Source organism: Magnolia sinica, chromosome 1 (assembly GCF_029962835.1).
Source record: "Magnolia sinica isolate HGM2019 chromosome 1, MsV1, whole genome shotgun sequence".
NCBI classification, from domain to species: domain Eukaryota; kingdom Viridiplantae; phylum Streptophyta; class Magnoliopsida; order Magnoliales; family Magnoliaceae; genus Magnolia; species Magnolia sinica.
This window is the reverse complement of record NC_080573.1, coordinates 21002561-21027850: the sequence shown is the minus strand read 5'-3', so window position 1 is coordinate 21027850 and position 25290 is coordinate 21002561. Positions and strand designations below refer to the sequence as shown.

The 25290-nt window shown below is 41.1% G+C and overlaps 1 protein-coding gene across 3 annotated transcripts in view; it reads right to left on the bottom strand.

Annotated features, from left to right (window-relative positions):
- Window positions 1–25290, bottom strand: part of LOC131242659 (uncharacterized) — a 58296-nt gene that overhangs the window by 28989 nt on the left and 4017 nt on the right. For all 3 annotated transcript variants that reach the window (XM_058241442.1, XM_058241451.1, XM_058241461.1), the window contains exons 10-16: window positions 18710–18852; window positions 18450–18544; window positions 18221–18302; window positions 18068–18119; window positions 17892–17972; window positions 15931–16026; window positions 15720–15823 (exon numbers count right to left, since the gene is read on the bottom strand). In XM_058241442.1, the coding sequence (XP_058097425.1) occupies window positions 15720–15823; window positions 15931–16026; window positions 17892–17972; window positions 18068–18119; window positions 18221–18302; window positions 18450–18544; window positions 18710–18852 (653 nt within the window). The remainder of the gene's footprint in view (window positions 1–15719; window positions 15824–15930; window positions 16027–17891; window positions 17973–18067; window positions 18120–18220; window positions 18303–18449; window positions 18545–18709; window positions 18853–25290) is intronic.

Here is a 25290-nt window from a genome sequence, read left to right as displayed (position 1 = left end):
GATTTGGAAATAGTGGCCTACTTCTTACACTTCCAAGAGATGAGAGAAGTGCCAAGAAAAACACAGTAGCCAATGGTAGATCTTCGTTTGAGAGCACAACCGGCCCAATCAGCATCCGAATAAGCACGAAAGTCCAGAGTTGCCGTGGAGGAGAAGAACGGTGATCGATCGAGAGTTCCACATAGGTACCATAGGATGCGCAACACCGCTATCATATGAAGAGTCGAAGGAGCAAAAACAAACTGACTGACGACTTGTACAGCGTAGGCAATATCAAGGCGAGTCATAGTTAAGTAAACTAGACTCCCAACCAAACGGCTGTATAAGTCTGGCTGTACAAATAGATCACCATCGTCACGACCATATTGAACGTTAAGTTCTAAGAGAGTCTGAACTGTCTTCAGATCTGTCAATGATGCCAAGGCGAGAAGATCCTTCATATATTTACGTTGGCTGACTAGGATCCCACGTTTAGAACGTGAAATTTCAAGCCTAAGAAAGTATGTGAGATGACCGAGGTCTTTCATCTTAAAGGATGATTGCAGAACTTCCTTTAAAGCCAAGATGTCAGTAGCATCGCTACAAGTCAGAAGTAGGTCATCAACATAGACGAGAACAATGACAATTCCGTGAGCAGTGGTGCGCAAAAATAAGGATGGGTCATGACTACTTTGAGTAAAGCCAGCACCTGTAACAACATCGTGAAAGCGTTGAAACCATGCCCGAGGTGCCTATTTGAGGCCATACGGGCTTTCTTTAGGCGACATACCTTATTATCAGGGATTAAAGAGCCAGGAGAAGGTTTCAAATATACGGTTTCTTGGAGGTCTCGATGAAGAAAAGCATTTTCCACATCCATCTGAGCAAGTGGCCAAGAGCGAACGGAAGATATTGCCAGAAGAGTACGAACAGTTTTCATCTTGGCCACAGGAGCGAGTGTCTCATCATAATCAATTTCGTATTCCTGTTTGTATCCTTGAGCGACAAATCGAGCCTTGTATCGATCCAATGATCCATCAAACCTGAGCTTGACAGAATAAATCCATTTGCTACCAAGTAGTTGTTGGTCAGTGGGTCGAGTGACAATGTCTCACATATGATTATCATCCAATGCCGCAAGTTCTTCTACTATAGCCTTCTTACAACAATCATGAGTGGCTGCCTGAGAGTAACAAGTAGGAATAGAAACAGTATCCAGAGTAGCATTCATGGCAGACATAGAGCATATCAAGCAATCAGGCACTCGATGTACACGATCAGAACGACGTAGCGAGGTAGGTTCAGGATCTGCAACAGGTACAGTAGGTTCAGGTTGAGTAATAGGTGGTGGAACTGTACGTGGTCGACGCGAGTAAACCTGCAACGGACGAGAGAGAGTACTCGAGGCAAAAGGAATATCAGGAAAGGTGGTTAGCCCAGGAGAATTTGAGGCGTGCGGAGGAGGAAGAGATGAATAAAAGGTAATATGTTCAAGAAAAACAACATGACATGAAACCCGAACACGACGAGAAACCAGATCATAACATTGAAAACCCTTCTGAGTTTCTCCAAATCCCAAGTACATACATTTGATCGATTTTGGAGATAGTTTGTTACGCTCACGTGAAGCCAGGTGAACATAACAGACACAACCAAAAACACGAAATGTAGAATATGCAGGAGGTAAGCCATTGAGAACAAAGTATGGAGATTTACTGTTCAGAACATTGGTTAGCATCCGGTTAATCAAGTAGACTGAATGAAACATTGTTTCCCCTAGAAAGAACAAGGAATACTCATAGTTGTCATCAGGGTGTTGGCAGTTTCAACAATATGACGATTTTTTCGTTCAGCCACCCCATTCTGTTGTGGAGTATCAGAAAAGGTGGTCTAATGAATAATCCCATGACCCTTAAGAAATGTACGAAAATCTGTTGAGAAATATTCCCCCCTGAGTCAGAGCGGAGAGTTTGAACTATAACCCGAAATTGAGTCTCCACCATAGAGTGAAATATCTTGAATTTTTCAAAAACCTGTGACTTTAAGTGCAGAAAGTAAATCCAGGTGTAACGTGTGAAATCATCAATGAATATAACATAGTATCGTAACTCAGAGAGAGACATAATTGGTGAAAGGCCCCAGACATCTGTATGCACTAGTTTAAACATAAAAGATGATTTTGTAGTACTTGGAGGAAAAAGAATACACTTACTTTTAGAAAGACAATAAGATGAACAAGAATAATCCAAATCTTTTTTATTAAGAGAAACGTTCCCTAACATGCCAGAAGAAAATAACTGAATTAACCGATCGGAATGTGGATGACCCAGGCGAAAGTGCCACAATTTCCACAATTGATTTGCCGAACAAATATCTGATGAAGATGGAAAAAAGAAACAACGAGCCGGAGTGATAGATGGATCAAAGTCCAGCACGTACAGATGATCATGCTGCCTACCCATCCAAAGAACCTTCCCCGTTGCTAGATCCGGCACAAAACAACAGTTAGGAAGAAATATGACTAAGCAGTTATTGGATGTGAGTTGACCAACTAAAATTAAATTGGAGGAGAGGTTAGGGACATGAAACACATCACGAAGGGTGAACTGGCAATAAGCAGAAGGAGAGAAAGTCAATGATCCAACGGACTGAATAGGTAGTCTAGTGCCATCCGCAGTAGAAATAGCCTGATTTCCAGTGTAAGGACGAATGTCACGAAGATGGGATACAGCACTAGTCATATGATTGGAAGCACCCGAATCGAAGAACCATATAAAAGATGGGGATATACCTGACATATTGGCCGCAGAAAGGGCCTAAACGATTTGCTAGAACATCGCAGGAGTCAAGGTGATGAAAGACCTTCAACAGAAACAGTATATGCAGAATCACTAACAGACGGCTCGGAAGAAATAGTGGCAGCAGTAGCAGAAAGAGCACGACCACCACGTCCACGGCCGAAAGAAGATACATAGGCACGTGTTCGGCAGTCCTGAATACCATGACCAGTCCGTCGACAATAAGCACACCATTCTTTACATTGAGCGACAACATGACCCACCTTGTTGCAGCTGCGACAAGTCAAAGGAGTAGAACCACGTGTTGGTCTAGTGGTGGACATAGCAACACCATATCAGATGATCCCGAAGTTGAGGAAGGAATAGAGAGAACTTTCAGTCGTTGTTCATCAGCCAATAAATCATTAATAACCGAATTCAATGAAGTAGGGCTACGGTTCAAGAGAGCAGCCCAACAATGTTCAAATTCCAGACGCAGCTTCATAAGAAATGGTCGAACTTGCACACTCTCGCACATAGTTTGGAATATCTTAAAGGCATGAGGAAATGTTGGATCCATCATAGCCATCTCTGTCCAAATTAAGACAATTTTGGAGTAAAATGATTGAATATTGTCATCACCCTGATTAAGGTTACCGAGATCCTGTTCCATGCAGTATAACAGGGCCGCATTAGTCTGTTGATAAATTGTCTAGAGATGCTCCCACATTGCCTTAGCAGTGCAATGAGGTGTGAGGCCTACAGCAATGGACGGATCGACCGAATCGAGAATCCAGGTAATAATCCGTTCATTGTTCATTTCCCAATCAGCTAATTTATCGGCATCTGTGGAAGTGGGGATAGTAACAGATCCATCAATTAGTCCCCACAAACCACGACCTTTAAGGAAGTTATGAAAATGGATGGCCCATAGAGAATAGTTGGAACCATCAAAACTACAACATGGGGCCTCTGTACGTGATAAGTCCTTGTCCATTGATCTGAAGGAATGTAAAGCACGCAAAGAGTTGCAGCAGAAGAAGGTTTAGATGTACCGTACAGCATGAGATACCCAAGGGATTGCAGTTTCTGGATCTGGCGAAATAACAATAGCAACAGGAGCTCTGGATCTGGAAAATCTAGATCTGGAGCAACAGCAACAGGGGCTCTGGATCTTGAAAATCTAGATCTGGAGCAACAGCAACAGGAGCGCTGGATCTGGAAAAGCTAGATCTGGAAAAGCAACAGAGGTTCATGGATCTGGAACAGAGTGGAGAGCAGAGGGGCGTGCAATAGGGGTGGCCAGACGACGCAGGAGCGCTGGACGAGCAGAGGAGTGGTCGGACGAGCAGGGGCGACGCTGTAGGTTGGTCGGACAAGCAAGGGCAACGTTGTAGGGTGGTCGGAAGACAAAGTGATGGTCGGACAACGGAGCAAGGGTGGCCGGACGACGCAGGGGCGATCGAACGAGCAGGGATGGTGGCCTAACGCAGCAGGGATGGGGGCCGGACGCAACAAGGGTGGCCGAACGACACAGGGGTAGTCGGATCTAACATGTGGTGCCAGTTTTAGATCAGTAAAGCTCTGATACCATGAAAACGGGAGGAGTTGAAAGCTTTTCTATATTTGAGACAACCCAAAGGGGTTGAATATATAGAGATTACAGTCATCTATACAAGGAAAATAATAAAATCAGAATCCTCTACTTATGGAAACAAACTATACAAGGTATACTAGCTATACAAGGTATGTGAGCCTGTCTAACAATTGAAACCCCCCGAAATTACTTCAAATTCATCTTAGGAAATTGCATTACAAATTGTCCTTCGGGCCTTAGGGTAGATCACACATTGATTTCTGCACCTAATGAGTCAATCTTCCCCCGAAAAGTTGCGGTATCCTCTCTCCTTCTCAAGAAATATTGTGGATTTTGTTTCTCACCATATTAATGAGTTTTGTTACGGGGTATTCTCTGGCATCTTTCAACAAAGCATTTGTGCTCTTGGTAATTATCATAGTTATGATGTTGTATCTTCTCGCAGGAAAGTAAGAGGATGCCCATCTTTCCTTACCTATACCTGTAAGCCATCGGTGTGCATAAGGACTGGTTAGTTCCAAAAAATGCAGGACTTCCTCGAATTTGGCTCTTCTGTGTCTTCGCAGCTAGCCAAAAATACTTCTTCAACGTCTTATCCTTGCACACCACAATCATATTTTTGTATACATGGTGCGTGCAATAGCATGGGCCGCATATGGAAAGATGGCTGATACTTCGTTCATCAAACCCTTATGCCAATCTAAAATGATAACAAGTTTTGTTGTCAACCCTATTTGCATGATGTACATTGCAAAGGAACCAGTTCCAGCTGTTATTGTTCTCTTATACCCAATCTCATAATCTACGGGGAGTATGTGATTGTTCCCATCGAACGTTGTAGCCATGAAGAGAATGCCATTGTATTTTCCCTTCAAATGTGCCCCATCAACACACAAAACAGTATGGAAGTAATTCTTAAAGCTTCTTAAACATTGCCCTAGTGCAAGAAAACACCTCTCAAACTTGTTTGTTTCTTTGTTTACAAGCACATTTGTCTCCATCCCTACGTTAGCCTTTCTTAGCTTATGCAAACAGGCCGGGAGCTCAGCATAAGATTCCTCAAAAGATCCCATTACTTCTTTCATTGCAATCTCCATCCCCTCATATGCTTTCATATAGTTGATCTCAATTTTATATTTTACGGACGTGTCATGCTATATATCTCTTGCCCTATAACCTAGTCTTGACCTTATACGTCCAACAGTATACACACTGCTTATGCGACTGCTTGCTTGACGATGATCCTTCCCCCTTGGTTTTGAATTTTTTTTTTTGCCTTGACAACCCCCCCCCCCCCCCCCGCGCGTAAGTTGTTTCTCAATGAGCTATTGCATCACCAGACATGGTACACATATGTTCTGACCTATATATCTTAATTTTGAAAACCCCTATGCCGTCAAATTTGGATGTGTGCAACCTCCATCTGCAATTTTCAACAATACAATTAACTATGAATCTCTGCTTGCTTGAACTCACGACCTTGTATTGGAAGTGTTTTTCCATCGCATACTTGTTGAGTATATTCTTTAGCCGACTCTTGTCCTTGAACACTTACCTGATAAGTATTTCATTGGGGTTGTCCATGACATCTAGATATCCAGAAAGATCCGCATTAACGAAGATGGACCCCAAACATCAGTATGAACGAGATTAAACAGATTCTGAATATGAGAGTTACTTAATGAAAAGGGCAATGCAGTAGATTTACACACTTTGCAACTAACACAGTTCATATCAATGGAAATGGGACTAATATTGATATCATCATTCAAAAGACCAGATCTAAATAAGAAAAGCATGTTTTTAGAATTTGGATGCCCTAAACGACTATGCCAAAGTTTCCAGCATTTATTAGCAAAAGAAATATTATGAGAAGATGGAAAGAAAAAAAAAAAAAAACAACGCAATGAGACAACTCCGGAATCGAACTCCAAAGTAAATAACCTTCCTCTCTTATGGCCCTTCCCAATCAGCTTCCCTGTTTCCAAATCCTGTATGAAACAACTAGACCGAGAAAACAAAACCAAACAGGTATTTTCCACTAGTTGAGCGCAACCGAAATCAAGTTGGCAGATAATTTAGAAACATAAAACACTTTGCGAAGGAAGAAATTGCGAAATGATGAAGGTGAGACTTTCAAGGACCTGATATGAGAGATAGGTAAATGGTTCCCAGCCGCAGTGTAGATGGAACCCACTCCTCTATAGGGGACATAATCAGTGAGACAAGCAAGATCCTCAGTCATATGATTAGAAGCCCCTGGGTCAATATACCAAAGATTTATAGGATCAATATTACCCATCGAACCTAAAGGACCCATCGCTTGAAGGATTTGCTGAATTTGTTCAGGGGAAAGTAGATTAGGCTGCACCGATAGGACCATAGATGATGAGTCGGGCTTCTCAGCGGAGGAAGCCAGAAATGCACGTCCACGTCGCTGGTAGTGAGGTAAAGGAAGGCGAGTCGGGCAATTGGCTATATCATGTCCTTCTTGTTTGCAGTATCAACAAAACAAAGTACTTGGTCCAGAGGATTTTAGATTTGCTTTCTTGTTGGGACAGTGAGTAGCCTCATGACCAAATCCATTACACTCAAAACATTTAACTTTCAACATGTCTCTTTACTTTCCTGAAAGATCGCGAGTAATGAAGGCATCATCAGGCACAACCACTCTCATGGAAGCAACGGTTTTCAAACGTCTCTTCTGCCATCAAATCAGATAGAGTTGCCTCAAGAGATGGAAGTTGAGGCCGGTTCATCAAAGCGGCTCGAGTTGGTTCAAACTCCGGACGGAGTTTATATAGAAATTGCATCAATTTGCTTGTGTCGCGAAGTATCTTTACTGTCTTGACCGCCGCAACGGGAATAATTGGATCCATAAGTTGAATCTCATGCCAAAGGGAGATAAGTTTAGAATAGGAATCTTGTATACTCAAAGCTCCTTGTTCTAATTTTGACAGCTCATACTCTACTTGATAGCAACGGGCATGATTTGATTGTTGATAACACATTTTCAAGTAAGCTCATATTTCGGATGCAGTCTCGAATGATGTAAGGTTAATTGCAATGCTGCTCTCAACACTGTTAAGGATCCATGTGACCACCTTTGAATTGTTTGTGGTCCAAGATATGAGTTCCTTTTCATCATTTGGTTTGCCCATCAAACCATCCACATAGTCATAGAGGCTCTTTCCTGCTAGAAAATGCTTAAATTGAAACTGCCACAGGGAAAAAAAAATTCCCATCCAACCTAACATGGATAGTTTCGATCTTATCGGAGCGATTCATGGATGCCATAAGAAAGAAAAACCACGAAGAAGAAATTTACCACTGATTTCTGGGTGAGCAGGACCGGATCTGACGAGCAGAGGTAGAGCCGCTGTCATCGATGGAGAATAATCGACTTGATGGGTTCAACAGATCTCAGATCAAAGGATCTAGATGTGAAGACAAAGGTGGTGAGCCAGAGATGGGTTTCAACGGAGAGATTCGTCGAATCAGGCCAGAAGTGGCATTCCGTTTGGCATGCCAGAAATGGAAGAGAAGATGGGTTCCGCAATCTGGAGGCGTCGCTGGTGCGATCTGATGGAAATGGTTGAGGTTTTGGGCAGAGACGAGCGCTGGATTTGGAGGTTGTGTGCGGCAGGTATGGGCCGCAGGTATGGGCCACCGAAATCAATGGGGGAGCATCGGAATCAATGGATGAGCGGCGGAATCAATGGGGGCCAGCCGGAATCAATGGAGTGCCGGCCGGTTGTGCTGCAGGTTCAGAAACTTAGCTCTGACACCATGTAAACTTAGGAATTTAGAGATGTTTTTTTGTATTGCTTCAACCCAAAGGTGAGTTTAAATAACCACTCTACAAGACTATACAAGGAAGCTTATTTAGAGCTTCTCTATACATAGTATATTACAACTAATGATAACCCATATATACAATATTCTCACATGCTTCACCATCTAAACGTGTACACTCATCAATGGTTAGTAAGGTGGGAAGATGGAACCGCAACGTTTAGCAATAAGCTGCAAATAGGCACAAATACCGTATCCAGTGGAGTATGTGTCAGTGGAGATAATGACTCGGGAATATTTGCACCTTCTTCAACGATAGGTAAGCTTAAATTCAAGTTCAATAAAGATGGAGTGGGGACAGCTAGTGGATCATGTCTCGTTGCGTCAGTCGATGAACCGGGGGGATTTGCACAGTGTTCAGTATCCACAAAGCAGAATGTTAGGCAATCAAAAGAAATCATAATCACATCTATCCAGAAAGTGTGAAGGCCCACAAGACAGAGGCTGAGAATTATTGATTGTAGGATCATGACTTGGACCAACAAGACTATTTATACAATCTTCATTGTCTAGCAAATGAAAAGATGACATCTGAGATCTATCCACCATGGGATTATATCTTGATGGATCGGGACTCTCTTTACAATCTTCAGTATCTAAAAAGTGAAATGATGTCCGCTGAGAATTTACGACCGATGGATCAAGCTTTAATGGATCAGGAATAGTTGCACGATCTTCAATACGTACGAAATGAAAAGATGGTTGTTGAGAATTATCAACCATGGGATCATGACTTAATGGACCAAAACTCTTTGTACAGTCTTCACTGTCTAGCAAAGGAAAAGATGGTGTCTGAGATCTATCCACCACGGGATTATACCTTGATGGGTCAAGACTCTCTTTACAATCTTCACTATCTAACAAGTGAAATGATGTCTATTGAGAATTTGCGACAAATGGATCAGGCCTTGATGGCCCTAGAATAGTTGTACAATCTTCAATACGTAAGAAATGAAAAGATGGCCACTAAGAATTATCGACTGCGGGATCATGACTTGATGGAATGAGACTCTCTATACAGTCTTCATTATCTAGCAAACGAAAAGATGGCATACGAGATCAATCCACCACGGGGACTATCCGTTGTGAATGAACAACCGATGGATCACGCTTGTGCGGCACTCTGATAAATAGGTTGAGTATCACGACGCACTCACTTCAATGGCAAAATCCAACATGTGGTCCTCTCTTCAACAACAGTTGCACAATGCACTTTGTCTATGTACAATGATATCTGAAAATTGGGATTTTGTCCGCAGAAAAGGAAATACACTAGGACATCTTCGTTGTCTGTGATGTCGGTTGGAGGGAATGATCCACTACCATGCAAAGGGTAAACAACCTTCATTCTAATATCATATCCCTCAGGTGTTGTCTTGGTAATCTTGTGAATTTTATCTATGAGCTCCTCATATATAATATTATTGGCCAGTATTACACATTTAAAGACTCTGCCTTTATGCGATAATCTCCCTTCTTGTTCATATACAAAAGGTAGGATGGGCCAAAGAGACATGATTTGCACTTGTGGCGATCTGAAATTGTCGGAGTACCTGAAATAGAACAAAAGGTAGTTGACTACGAGTATAAAAACATTACATAACAGAAGCTTCAGGGGCATTCCAACGTATAAGGATCATTAATGTGAAATTTTGGGGTCTCGAATTGCGCTTTAGATGTTGAAAGGGGTCGCGGATCTCGATTATCATATCTCATTATAAATACAAAATGGGTCTTGATTCGCAGTTCAAAGCCTATAAAAGGGATCACGGGTCGCGGATCTCACTTAACGGTTCTCGATTAGCGGTTCGTGATAATGGTTCAGGTTCAACGGTCTCGATTCGTGGTTCTCAAGTAAGGGTCTTAGTTCACAATTCGCGGATATCGGGTAATGATCTCGGTTTACAGTTCGTGGTTCTTGTGTAAGGGTATCAATTCATAGTCAGCAGTTCTCAATTCTCAGTTATACCTACCTATTTCGGGGTTTCGGTTCACAGTTTAGCATGTTTTGGTCAGGGTCTCGGTTCACAGTCCGTAACACATGTTGGTACGTTGTTTGGGGGTCCCAGTTCTCAGTTACTACGGTTTGGGGGTCTAAAGTTTGGCATTCGGTGGAAGCGAGATTTACAAGTACCTTTCTTCTTCGAGTTTTTCGGAGTAAGAACGCCAGAATGATAACATCAGAAGGGCAACAAGGGTCTCCTAGAGCTTTTCTCTCCTTCTTCCCTCCAAAACCTACGATTGGACTTGGGAATGGTGTACATTTGAAAGGTGGGTCCTACTTAACTTCCCTTCCTCACCGTGCGTGGGGCCCACCGTAGGCTTCAACAACTGTCCACGTCGTCCATCCGTTTTCTGTTAGAATGTAAGGCTACAAGCTGAAGAATCAGCCGGATCCAATCCTCTGTTGGATCACAAATTACAAAATACCACGGATTGCCAAACCACAATTACTAATTGTGGGCCAATGGGCCTTTCCGATCATGCCAAAAAAAACTTATAATGCGTCAATGACAACACGTGCAACATTATGAACAGCTCGGATGGGACGTGCAGTGGACCAAAGGATGGTTCAACGGTGGACTTTCATCAAATGAATCTCCACATGAACCTATAGCCCCCTGCAACCTTTTATAGCCATTGAAAGGCGTGCAAGGGCATTTTCGTATGAAAAAACCTCTTGTTGTTAGAGGTCTAAAAAAACATTTCAAAAGCATGCCTAATTACATAATCAGGGCATACCGGAGGTCTATTTTGTCAATAAACCCTATTATTTTCAAATTTTTAAAATTTTAAATTTTATTTTTTCAATAAATGAGTAACGATAATGTTAAGATCAGCATAGACTTGTAAATAAATAAATATAAGGCACAAATAACATCTTGTCAATGTAATTTTTTTCCATATATATATATATATATCTTGAAAATGGAAGTTTCCTTTGAAGTGCGGGCTGGTTGTGTGCCTAATTCTTTGTTTCTTTAAAGAATTTTTGGCTTGTCGATTGTGTGCCGTTCACTCCTTAATGGCGATAATTACGTCAATTGGAGTTAAGAGGTAAAGTGCTTCTTGATGGGCCAGGGATTATGGAAAATTATATATATATATATATATATATATATATATATATATTCAAATTTTCAAAAAGTTTCATCAATTTGTAGATCAGCCGCCAAGCACTCTCACATGATTTTTCCACACTTCCTCAAAAAAAAAAAAAAAAAAAAAAAATCTTTGTTTCCCCCAATTCAAAAATTAGAGGTGATGGGGACATTGCGTGCACACGCGCACGCACGCCACCCCTACACACATACGAAAGGAGAGGGAGGGCCCCACCGTCGATCTAGCTCGATAACGACGTCCAGGGAGGGCCTCCTAATTAAAAGATGGGGTTTTGGTTCAAGAGAGTGGGCCCGATAGCCAAGTAAAGCCCATCATGGGATCTCATAATCGTGGCCCACTAGTCGGATTGATTTCATATTTTAGGTTTTGATTATTTACATTATTTAGAATATCATGAACGCTTTAGATTTCTTTGATTAGTTTTTATTTTGGTTTACTTAATCATCAAATAATAGGTTATGCACATGGCGCGAGTTTTGGAGTATAGGGTTTTCCGATAAATAGGCACCCCTTGTAGTTCTTTTGATTCATTGAAGTTTAATAAAAAAAATTCCTACGTTTTTTCTACTCCTCTGAGTTCCCGAGCTGTGGAAAATTTCAATTGGGTGCGAAGCCCTCCCTTCATCGAAGGGCTGACTACCGTGTTGCGAAACCACATCCATCCCGATCCGCTCCCATCTTCTATCATCCATACTTCTCACCTTCTACAACCATCCTCGCTTCGAATCCGTCAGCTTTTGCAGCAGTTTTTCCCCCTACAGCCAATTTTCAAAATCTGGCCCTGCAGGAGGGCTAAAACTTCGGCAGAGCGCCACCCACAGACCGCGCATCCGATTGACATGAAACTCGAAAGTTTTGCAACCCTCCCCTAGCCAACCAAAGACAAGGAGGCGGTTTCCGGATTCGGGGCACCCTCGCACGTGCGTCAGGCCTAGCCTGCTGTCCGCGCGCAAGGACTGTCTCCAGGTTCAGATTTCCGCCTATTTTATCTCTCATACCTCTTTTCCATAACCCTAACCCTAGATTGCATTATTTCAATTTGTTTGCCCTTTTTTTTCTAATCATAGGGTTCTCTAAATTGAAACTGGTGAATCCCTTGGATTAGGGACTGATTGTTGTGCATGTATGGATGAGTTTTACTTCCCTTTGAGTATCGTTTGGCTCATAATTTTTATTGATCCAGCCTTAACATGTGTAGGCCTGGACCCGCATAGATTCCCCTTGCTTGAATGTTTGAACTTTTGTATGGGATGTGAAAATTTTATGTGAATGTTTCTGAATTAGTTTGATCTAAAGCCTAAGATCTTGCATATCATATCTAATTTTCATGTCCTACATCAAATTTGGTATCAGAGCTTAGGGTTCTTATAGGGGAATACATTACATGTTAAGGTTAGTTTGTTAGTCCTTCATGCATCCAGTTCATCACGTATAACTGTTAGAAGTCCGTAGCCCCAGATATTAGTTGCTGAAATTTCTGTTAGTAGGAAGTTAGCAATTCACATTGCTGTAACTTTGCAACTGCTAGAGCCATTAAACAAACTATCCCAACAGATCCAGTCTTTGGGTAAGCGTTGTGAACAACATATAGATCAACGCTTTTTATGTGTGCATCACCCAACTAAAGGTCTTCGCCGGGACAAACCCCACCATTGGGGTGGATATCCAATCTTAGGCAGGTGGTCAAGAGGATAGACCAATGAATGGAGTTGGCCAAGGAATCAGTTATGGGCATGCACCCGTGCACCCACCCCATGAGGGCCATCAAGACCACCATTTTGAGGGGTACAACATGTGCGGCCTTATGGCTGGAGAGAGTGCACCAAAGGCTAGTGTAGAGTTACCCACTAAGATCATTCCGGTAGTGGATGAGTTTCGTGATGTCTGTCCTGATGATCTACCGGATGAGTCCTCCTAGGAGGGATATAGAGCACACCAGAACATGGGACACCGTAATACCTACAGTTGAGTTTGCGTTTAATAATTATGTTGATAGGTCCACAGGTCTCAATCCTTATGAAGTCGTTACTAGTTATAAACCTGAGAAACCTATTGATCCTGTCCCTATGTCACTGTCTCATAGGCCGTCAGAGCCTGCAGAGTCTTTTGTGCATCACATTCATTCACGGCATCAAGAAATCAAGCAGAAGATCACTACTAGTAATGAACATTACAAATTTTCTGCAGACCAGCGTAAATGTTTCAAGGAATTCAATGTAAGGGACTCTGTGATGGTCCACATCAGACCCAAGCAGTATCCTCCGGGGGTTGTTCGTAAGTTACACGCGCATAACGCTGGACCCTTCAAAATTATAACACGAAACTGTCTCAATGCGTATGTTTCAAATCTTCCACCTTCCATGGGAATTAGTTTCACATTCAATGTGAAGGATCTAGTTGCATTTCAAGGGGCCATTGATGCATTGTCCAACCTTTCGCTTAACCATCCTGATTCCCCAGACCTTTCCCTTGATCCATGGCCCCCTCCCGACCCATCTTCCCAGCCTCTATGTCCCATACCTACCCGTCCTGGCCCATTTTCCCAGCCTCTAGCTCCCATACCTACTCTTTCTGACCTTTCTTCCCAGCCTCTACCTCCCATACCTAGCCTTCACACACCCACAGAGAAAATAGAGGATATCCTGAACCATCAGATAGTTTCAACGTCGGACGGCGGGTTTCAGAAGTATCTGATTAAATGGAAGTCACGCCTAGCTTCAGACAGCACGTGGCTCACTGAGGAAGAGCTTTAGAGACTTGATCCTGATATCCTGGAGCGGTTCGGAAGTTTTATTTCGCCAATGGCGAAATCGTTGCAGCCGGGGAGAATTGATGGGGACATCACACGCACGCACGCCGCCCCTACGCACGTACGAAAGGAGAGGGAGGGCCGCACCGTCGATCTGGCTCAATAACGACATCCAGGGAGGGTCTCCTAATTAGAAGACGAAATTTTGGTTTAAGAGAATGGGCCCGATAGCCAAGTAAAACCCATCATGGGATCTCATGATCATGGCCCACTAGTCGGATTGATTTTATATTTTAGGTTTTGAATATTTATGTTATTTAGAATATCATGAACACTTTCGATTTCTTTGATTAGTTTTTATTTTGGTTTACTTAATCGCCAAGTAATAGGTTGCGCACATGTCGCGAGTTTTGGGGTATAGGGTTTTCCTATAAATAGGCACCCCTTGTAGTTCTTTTGATTTATTGAAGTTTAATAAAAAATTTCCTGCGTTTTTTCTACTCTAAGTTCATGAGCTGTGGAAAAATTCAATTGGGTGCAAAACCATCCCTTCATCGAAGGGCTAACTACAGTGGTGCGAAGCCACATCTATCCCGATCCGCCCCCATCTTCTATCATCCATACTTCTCACCTTCTACAACCATCCTCACTTTGAATCCGTCAGCTTTTGCAACAGTTCTTCTCCCTACGGCCGATTTCCAGAATCTAGCCCTGCAAGAGGGCCGAAACTTCGGCGGAGTACCATGCACAAACCGCGCATCCGATTGACACGAAACTCGGAGTTTTTGCAGCCCTCCCGTAGCCGACCAAAGCCAAGGAGGTGGTTTCCGGATTCGGGGCCCCCTCGCATGTGCGGCCAGGCCCCCGCGCACGTGCGTCAGGCCTAGCCTGCTGTCCGCACACAAAGACTATCTCCAAGTTCAGATTTCCGCGTATTTTATCTCTCTCATATCTCTTTTCCATAACCCTAACCATAGATTGCATTATTTCAATTTGTTTGCCCTTTTTTTTCTAATCCTAAGGTTCTCTGAATTGAAACTGGTGAATCCCTTGGATTAGGGACTGATTGTTGTGCATGTGTGGATGAGTTTTACTTCCCTTTGAGTATCGTTTGGCTCATAATTTTTATTGATCCAACCTTAACATGTGTAGGCCTGGACCCGCACAGATTCCCCTTGCTTGAATGTTTAAACTTTTGTGTGGGATGTGAAAATTTTATGTGAATGTTTCTGAATTAGTTTGATCTAAAGCCTGAGATCTTGCATATCATATCTAATTTTCATGTCCCGCATCAAGAGGTCTAAATCTATGGGAACTTAACCCAATGACCGCAACCTGTGTAACAAAAAACAACTCCCTCCACTGTTCCACACAGAGCAATCTAAAGACAAGAAACATAAGCTAACAATTTTATTCTAAATTCAAAGGCCATCATCTGAGTAGAATTGGTTTAAGATTTACAACATAGAGAATCAAATCACAAGAGATATACCATCTTCTGATATATTTGCAGCATAAAATACAATGTAATACGAATTTAGCATGTACAGGTCCCTTGTTGGAAAAATAGACTTGCACTTGTCTAGGAGAACTGACAAGTTAATTGTGCACGATCAATGAAGGAATGCCAAACACTCACACTAGGTTCCTCAAGCGCTTCAGTAACTTTGCAATTGTTTCCAACCTTGTATTCTGTGTTATACAATCAATTTTGCCAGCAACTTGTGAACAGAAGGCATTAAGCTACAGGTAGAAACATTAATACAACATGTTAGATCCAAATGAGCATATGGGAAACGAGGGAATCTACTTTAGTGATGATAAGAACAGAATCAGAGCTCAACACCTACCAACTCCCTTATCCAATTCATTGCATAATAAAGAGAGAGGCAAACTATCTGTCTCTGCTTTCCTGTCAGAGACTTCCGCACAGACCCAACAAAATACTGGCATCGTAAACAAAACATACATTAGCACTTAGCACATAACATATATGCAAGCACTTTTATTGGTGTTTACATGTACACATAAATTGATCCTTACAAAATCAGAATTCAAAAACCACTCAACAGAAAGTCCTCCCGAAACTTAAGTCAACTTCCCTCACTCCTATCTCCTATGATCATGTTAGGGAAACCTCAGAGCAAACAGTACAAGGAATGTAATAGATTGAGACACCCAATACCAAAATGAGGGAAAATCCAAACTCTATTATAATTTCCAAAAATATTGCACACAGAAGCAGTATCATGCTTCAGACAATTTAAACAAGAAAACTAAGAACCTGATGCAGAAAGTAGATATCAGACAGATATTAATTCTCTCTAGGGTTAGAAAGTGGCTCTTCAGATCTGAAGCTTACAGGCACTTTATTGTGAAGTTCACTTTCCTGCATTACTAGTGGCCTTCAAGGAACACAACCCTAAAGGAGAAATAATATTGCATCATCCACTGGTTAGTAATTAAACAAAGTTTCAATGAAATTCTGAGTTCATGGTTCCCAACATGAATGCAGAATGTTCAGCTCTGTATTACCTCCAGAGGAACTATTCTTCTATGTAGCAATTTGGGTGAAAAGATGTATGATGACCCAATGATAGATGAATATGCACACTCTGAATAGCATTTTATAACAGTCACTCTAGCACAATTCAATAAATAGCTGACCTCCGATCATTTTACATCAGTTTAACCTAAAGTGTAAACTAATTAGGGAACCATGCAATGCACGGGTGCACATGCAGACAGAAACACATGCCAATGTAAAATGTTTGTGCAAGATCCAATTTGTTCAAATGGTAGGCCCCAGAGTTTATAAGTTGTGATCCAAATTCATGATGATCGATGTTGGCCACACTCGCATGAAAGAGAAGCGCTAATGGTATTTGTTAATGTTAGATGAAGGGAGATTTTTGTTTAGGATCTGAGGCCAGTTATAGGTGAAACCTTCTTAAGATGATATGACCCAAAAATTAAGCAAGCCGACTCTTGTGGTTGCAATCTCACACATGTATGAATTTGACACGTGTACCCATAGTTGGAACACAATTCCTTAAGTACTTTACTGAATTACAGAGAGATATTTTATCCACCCCCCAAGCCGTTACAAACACATTTCTTCATTAAGAAAAGCCTTTAAAAAAGGAGAAAATATAAAGAGAAAAGAAAGAGGCTGCTATTACCTATTTAGGCAGCCTATGTCCAAACAATCTTTAGCTCTAGTATATTTAAATACTAACATCTAGTAAAAGAATTTACCAATGATAGAAAGTGACAGAATGCGCATTCAATATGGTACCTAATAATCTCCAATGTTTGCTATGGTCTCAATCACAAGAAAAGAAAGGAAAACTTTCTTATAGTGATGCATGCTATCCTACTTTTCTTTTTCTATTCCAAGTTTTTGGGGCAAAAAAAGTTGCACTCACTAGTACTCCTGACTACACGAAAATGATTTGCTCGATGCTGTCTGGCAACAGACATAGATAATCAAGCATAAACAACTGAAATATCTAAACAAAATTGGTTCCAAAAAATCTTTGATTGTGTATGTTATACCCGTTAAATAGTACATATTTGTTGGGTACATGAATTGATGGACAACTTGGTCGTTCTCCCACAAAAAAGTGAAATATTTTAGGATAAATGGTGCTTGGAATCACTGATAAATTTCAACTTGGTAGATCAAAGGATAAAGAATGGTGAAAAAATATGTGTGTGTGTGTGTGTGTGTGTGTGTGTGTGTGTGTAAATAAATAAATAAATAAATAAAACCTTGATGATTCTATCACAGAAAACCACTCAATGTTACCTTGGGAGAAGGAAGGTGCAAAGGGCAACCAAGTAGTGCATCAATGCCTCCAAGAGAGCCTTGATTTGTCAACCTCTCAACCTTTCATTGAAAAGTGGAATCACTAAAACTGAATCAAATAAAAATAATTCTGATTGTAAGTACTGCGAAAGAGTTCAATGTGATCAAGGACTCACAGCAGAGAGTAATAGAAAGTTAGCAGGAAGAATCTGTAAAGAGGATGAAGACCTGTACCAACACATGCTATGTCAGGAACTGCTTGCCATGAGAATATAAATTTCAGACAAATGATATAATGTAGTTAAGCAATAAAGACATGAAAACATTACAGCTGTGAGGAAGAGGAAAGTAATGGCAAGATGTTCAGACATATGGGAGAGAGATCACCATCCAAATTCATCCATAATTCACCTGAAACTTAACACAAAGATTAGTTGTGTTTCAAACTCTAGCTAATATATGGAGTATCTTGCAAGCTAACAGTACCGATATGGTCAACCTCAAAAAATGACTGAATGTCCCAAGAAGAGTTTTCAAATTGCTGTCCTCCAACTTTACCTTCCAAACCATGATGGGAGTCTTTTATTGGCAATTGGCCTCCCTCAAGATCAGATAGAAAAGTCGATTCAAATTCTCCTACATGCTTGCACATCCTACAAAATATAGCTCAATGTTTGTCAAATTAAATGTTCCTCTTCAGCTAGCGTCCAAACGGCATAAACATGCTTCCATCAAAACCAACGAACTACCTTTCGGACTGAACTAACAAAATTATGCAATTGTGTAATTCCTTGTTTAGATTCTTGAAAATATCATACCATTCCATAATTGATGGCTGAAGGGTAGTACACTCCAATAATGCAATCACTTCATCATAAAATAGAATCAAGGCCAAGGGCGACAATTTGCAAGAGTCTAAAGACATTTTCAACAGTTCCAACGCCTCCTCACTATTTATTTTCTACAAAAAGGGTGTGCAAGAAAAATTAGTGTACATTCAATAATCTAGAAATAAAAAGGATGAAAAGCAGTACATAGAAGCATGTTTAAATACTCTAAACATAAATATGATAGAATAGAAGTCTTTTATAAAGTTTGTATTTGCCATAGTCTTCACTGGGATGAGCAACAAAACAAGGGTGGGAACTTGGGATTAGACACCTATTTTATGGAGACATACCTGCGCCGGAAACTTATAATATCTCATACTTGATCAAATAGAACCGGGAACATTTATTATGTTTTAAAATTGGGGAAAGCTCATGTGGTCTTATGTGTGCAAAGACTCCATTGTCACACCTACCCTACAAAAACTTATAAAATCTCATACCTGCTCAAATGGAACTAGGAACATTTATTCTGTTCTAAAATTGGGAAAAGCCAATGTGGTCATGGATGTGCAATAACTCTATTGGTGGTTCTCTAGGACCACATGAGAAGTAGACTGTCTAATCATTGATCCGCATCGCCCATTTTGACCCTCTGATACATTTCAACACTGAGGTCTTGGTATCGATTCCCTAGTGGGGGTGGCTAACAGTGGAGTGTGTACTGACAGTGGGGTGTGTACTAACAAGCTAACCCAAAGAGAGAGAGAGAGAGAGAGAGAGAGAGAGAGAGAGAGTCTCTTACCTACCTGTTTTCTCGGAATCTACTTCTCCAACAAAGTTGTAGAGTGTGTCTATTTCCGAAGAGAAGAAAAACTTCACCAAAGCCACCACCAGAACTTCATGTTTTGACCAATCCTCCTACCATTACAGGTACTTAGTCCTCTTTCTTCTACTTCTTTACCTCCAGTTCAGTTAAAGTGCTCTTCTCATGACAGTCGATTGTCTCTTTTCACAATTATAGATTCTATTCATGTCCCTTCCTCCAAACAGTCCATTAAAGAAAATTTTGGATAAGATGTTGTCACAAATGAATTGGCATCCCAAAAAGCAAACCACACATGGATCTCATTCAATGTCCCTCTAATGCTCAAATCACAGGAAGTAGATGGGCGTACTCAATCAAACAAGAGTCTGATGGACCCTCAGAAGAGAAAAAAAATAACAATAAGCCAGGCTGATTACTCAAGGGTACAAGTAGAGGTGTACACGAGTCGAGTTGAGCCGAGCCGAGCTTTGCCCAGCTCATGCTCGAGTCTCGGCTCATGCTCGGGTCGGCTCGGCCTTCGAGCTCGGAACAGCAGCTCGTGCTTGGCTCGGTCGAGTTCGAGCCGAGTAGAACAGAGCATCCATCTACGAGCTAAGTTTAAGGAAAGCGAGCTTTTCTCTCGTACTCAAACCCTCGCCGATGTCCTCTCCGAGATGCGAATCTTCTTCTCTGATCTTCAACACCTGATAGTGAACAAACGACAAAGATCGCCGATCAGCTGTTTTCTCCTCGGATCTTCCCATATTCGTAAATCTCTAAAGATCAGCGGTTTCCATGGAGGATCTGCTCGCTAGAATCTCTGCAAATTTCTGGAAATCGGGACAGGAGATCGAATCTCTGGATTCTTTTGCAAGTTTAACGATCATGAGTTCATCAGATTTCCGGAGAATTGGTTGGAAAACAAGCAAGGAGGAAGCATAAGCGTCACGCCACATCAGCCTTGTGTGACACATGTAAATGAGAGGAGACATGTGGCCGGACGGACAACTCGTAGACGGACCTGCTGGTTTGGGCGTACGAGTAGGTCGGGCGACTGGGTAGGGTTTTTTAAAAAAACTTTATGTATAAGTCGAGTCGAGCCGAGTCGAGCTTAATACCAAGTCGAGCTACGTCCAGCTCGGACTCGACTCAAAATGTTCCGAGCGCCCAAAATATGGCTCGACTCGGTTCGAACGGCGTTTCGATCTGAGTCGAGTCGAGCTTTTTCGAGCCGAGTCGAGCGAGTTACCGAGCTTAGGCTGCTCGTGTACAGCTCTAGGTACAAGCAAGAATATGGAATCATCAATGAGACCTTCACTCTTATGCTAAAATGACAGAGCTTAGGACTCTTTTCACTATTATTGCAGCATTTCATTGGCCTTTTATTCCAAATGGACGCTAAGTATACCTTTCTCCATGGGGATCTGTAAGAAAAAGTTTATGTATCCACCAACTGGATATTCTTATCCTACATATCTACTAATCAGAATTTGGGCTGTAGTCTGAATATCTTGGCAGAAATGCTTACTCATTGTATTATCATAATCGCTCAGTTTTCATCAGATTACCTCTAGAAGGCATACTATTTTCCTCATCTATGTAGACGATATTTAAGGTATTACTGATATAATAAACCATCTCATGAGTTTTTTAAATACGAAGGATCTAGGCCATTTAACCTACTTAAGGCTTCGAGTTTCCGTCTCACCAAAAGGAATTTTTTACAAGCGAGAAAATATGCTGAAGATCTAATAGCTCTTGCTAATTTGACTTACAATCATCTTCTTGAAACTCCTATGTAACTGAACTCAGGTTTCAGAATGATGGGCGAAGACCTCTAAATGATCCTACACAATATAGAGACTTGTGGGAAACTGTTTGGAAAAAGATTCAGAGACTTGTGGTAAGTCACATTTACCTCAATATGATCAAATCAGATACAGCACATGCTATCAACATAAACAGTAAATTGTTGTGAAACCTCAACTCCCACATCTCAATTACTTCTTCTTTTTTTAATATCCCACATCTCAATGTTGTTCACTGGATTATCAAAAATCTTCTTGGCACTACAGGACATGGTTTATTCTTTCCTTCACCCCTTCCCCTTTCAGTTGATTGCCTATGTCAATGAAGATTGAGCCAATTGCCTTAATTTCCAGAAATCTATTGCTGGCTAGTGTGTACTACTTCGCCCTTATCTCACCTCACGGAAATTTGAAAAGCAACGAACTATCTCAAAATCATTTGGGCTTATATGACTAGTGAAATGGTGTCAGCTACTAGTGAAATTATCTGACTATGTGGGCTTCTTTAAGAATTTGGGGTTATCATAGCTACTGTAACACATCTTCATGCAGACAACACTAGTGCAATTTAGATTGCCTTTAATCCTGTGTTTCAGGAACAACCAAGCACATCGAAGTTTACTATCATTTCACTCAATAGCATTACTTTGCAGGACAAATAAGCCTACCTCGTGTTTCTTCTTGAAATCAGTTGATCAACCACTTTACAAAAGACATGACCTTTTCTCATCATGCTTTTCTTGTTGGCAATTTGATGTTGCACAACACCCGGCATCAATTCAAGGGGGAGCGTGGAAGAGACATAGTATATGTTACACTTGCAGTACATATATTGTAGCCTTGTATTACTTTGTGTTCTACTTCTACATGTATTTTTAGCTATTTTTATCCCTTTTATCCTTTACATCCTGGCATATATGTAATTTCCCATCATAGTGTGTGAAGTTGTCCATTGTAGTGGACTCAATCAATATGGCTAGTAGCCAAGAAAATCACAAATTAGGAGTGATGCAGGACCGATGCATGAACTAAGTAACATATGAGATCAAATAGCCGAATTAAGATATTTAATTTTAAAAAAAAAAAAAAACACAAACATCACTATAATCATCACAAATATCATGAAAATCAAAAGAAAACCATGCATAATCTTTAGCCTAAACTACCAACATCGTAACTCAAGATCATTAAATAAAAAGAAACTAGGCTCTAATGGATGTAAGAACATCCAATTAGCATAGGATATAGTCTATTTTTCAAAATAGGAAACCTAATACAACCTAGGGTGAAAATTATAGTTTTGGTAATTTGGGAAAGTAGGAAATTTAGGTTTAGGGTTAGGGTTTCAGGGATGGAAGAAAGGAGTTTTGATATAATGATAGCGGGAAACCAAAAGGGGCATGTGGGTTTCACACGTGTGGTCATACAGTCACAAGGGTGGCGTGGGAGGATTGGTTTAGGTCAGTTAGGGTTTAGATTGTGGATGGGCATGGAAAAGTTGGGTTTGGGGGAAGACGAAGATTTGGAATGGGAGAATTAAGAATCTAAAGAAAACACCCGAATGTAGAAGAAAAGATAAGATGGTGTGGGGATATGTGAAGACCTCACACCTCCGTTGATGAAGATTAGCCTTGCACCAATCTTCTTTCCAAATCGCATGGAAGTATCTTCAAATCGCATGAAGATGGAAAAAGAAAGCAAGAGCTTTTCTCTTTTTTTATCACGAAATTCAATGGGAAAGAGGTCACATGCCCCCCTCTTTTTATAGATCCAAGAAGTTTCAAAAATTACAAAAACCCCCTTGTCTTGTAAACTTTAACGAAAATAACCAGTTTAAATAAAATCAACTAAAACACTCATAATGTGTCCAAAAATAAAATAATCACAAACTAAATCATAAAATATGATAAAGTCTAAAACTGATGTGGACGATCAACGATCAATGGCCCGATCATGTGATCCATGCGATCCAATGGCCCGATCGTCACGTCCTTCCAATCCAACAGTCTGGATCACTCCATAAAGCAGCCCATGTGCATCTTCCCAGTGTGGGGTCTTCCCGATGCTCGCACATGCACATGGGGTCTTTAGCACGATCACGAGTACTCGCTTAGCCACGGGGAAATTGGCGCGGCCCATCTCCTCCTTTGATACGTACGTAAGGGTGTACGTGACGTGATGTCCCCATCAAGGAGTCTCCACTAGCTCAATTCCAAACATATGAATGTTTGTGGTGAGCTAGAAACCAAAAATAAAAAATAAAAACTTTGCATGAATTTGGCTTTCCAAAAAGTATTGAGCACCCTTGCCCACCCACGAGAGGGTCTCTAATCAGTGATAAACAAAATTCGACTTTCCAAAAGTACGAATTTCCTGCACCCCTAGAAAAAGAAGAAAATAAGAACAATAGAGGAGAAAGTAAGTGAATTTGTTTGGTGTAGTGGATCCTTCTTCAGCTCCAATCTTGATGGTATGGATTTGCCATCAAGGCTCTTGATTGCTCTTGGACTTGAAATTTGCAAAGGAGAGAGGAAAGGTCTAAAGATCAGAGAGATCCTCTTCCTTGAGAGAGGTTACTGGAGTTGTGTCCCAAAGCTAGGCTAAAGCATACTCCCTAGCCTTCACTTGTTGGAAGAGCTCTAAGATCTCAAATCTATGTCCTAAGCTCCTCGCAACTTTTATCATCATCATTGTCCAAATTTCTAAGTTTTCCTCTTTTGGTTGCAGAAGCTGCAACAAGTCCTGAGATTGGGTAATGAGGGAAAGGGGGAACACGTTTGGTTTGAGAATTCAAATAGCCGAGAATCTATTCTCTAAGAGGATGGCTATTTATAGAATCTTGAGATGGTAATGGGGTATTTGGAGAGGAACCTGATGGATATGCTATAGGATTGAGTTTCTAGAAGAAATCAAATTTGAATGAAAGAGAGAATGAGGTTAAATGGGGAATTCACAAGCAAAGTCAGTTAGAAATGTGAATTGGTTGACTAGCAGATTTTAAGGGTAATTTGTGTAGAGGAGAAGTTCAAAAGATGGAGGGAAATGGAGCTTTGGGTGTTGAACAATCAGAATGGCATTTTTGTAATTTCTACAAATTTTCAGTAGACAACTCTTGCATACCGATTGAGTGTGCCGCCAATTAATGTACAAGACTCAGATTGGGATGATCTAGGGCCTATTGTAGAGGTTGATGGGCTACAAAATGGACCCAAAGATCACAAAAAAAGGGGATTCCGGAAGTAAGAGAAAAGAGGGCCGAAATGGCATTTTGTAGGAAAGGCAACAAGGCTAGTGGAAAAAGATTTTCACCACACAGATCTCCAAAAGAGCTCTGGCTAGCAGAGAATAGATTCCCTCCACCCAGAAAGGATCATCATCATCATCATAGCCTTATCCCTACTACATGGGCTCGGCTACATGAATCATTTACACCATTCCACTCAACCTAACTTACAATACACCCTAGCATGAGTTTGGAATGTCATATTGTTTGGGTTCATGTTGGAAGTTATGGCACCAACTGTCAACCTGACACAACCCTCCTTTATCCAGGCTGGGCATAAAACTCCCACGGGCACAATGTAGTTGATTATTGCATAGTTTGATTACAATCAAATGCTATCTGTAACTGACTATTACATACTTTGATTACAATCAAGCTGGCAGAAATCTTATTTTCACCAGCTAGAGATATTTTAAAAAAATAACGGGCGAGGGTCCCAGACCAACTGGGCTCCACACTCTCCATCCTTGTGGTGACTCACCTGTTGGCCAACTTGGACTTAGAATAGTCTTTAGGTTTGTCCAGATTTGGCTAGATTAGGCTTGTATTAGGTCGGATTAGACACAGCTAAAATTTCTGCAACCAAAGATTAAACTCCACAAGACCCTCTTTCAATGATTACTAGAGGCAATAGATCTAGACCCTAAACGAAGTGGGTGTCTACAAAGCGATT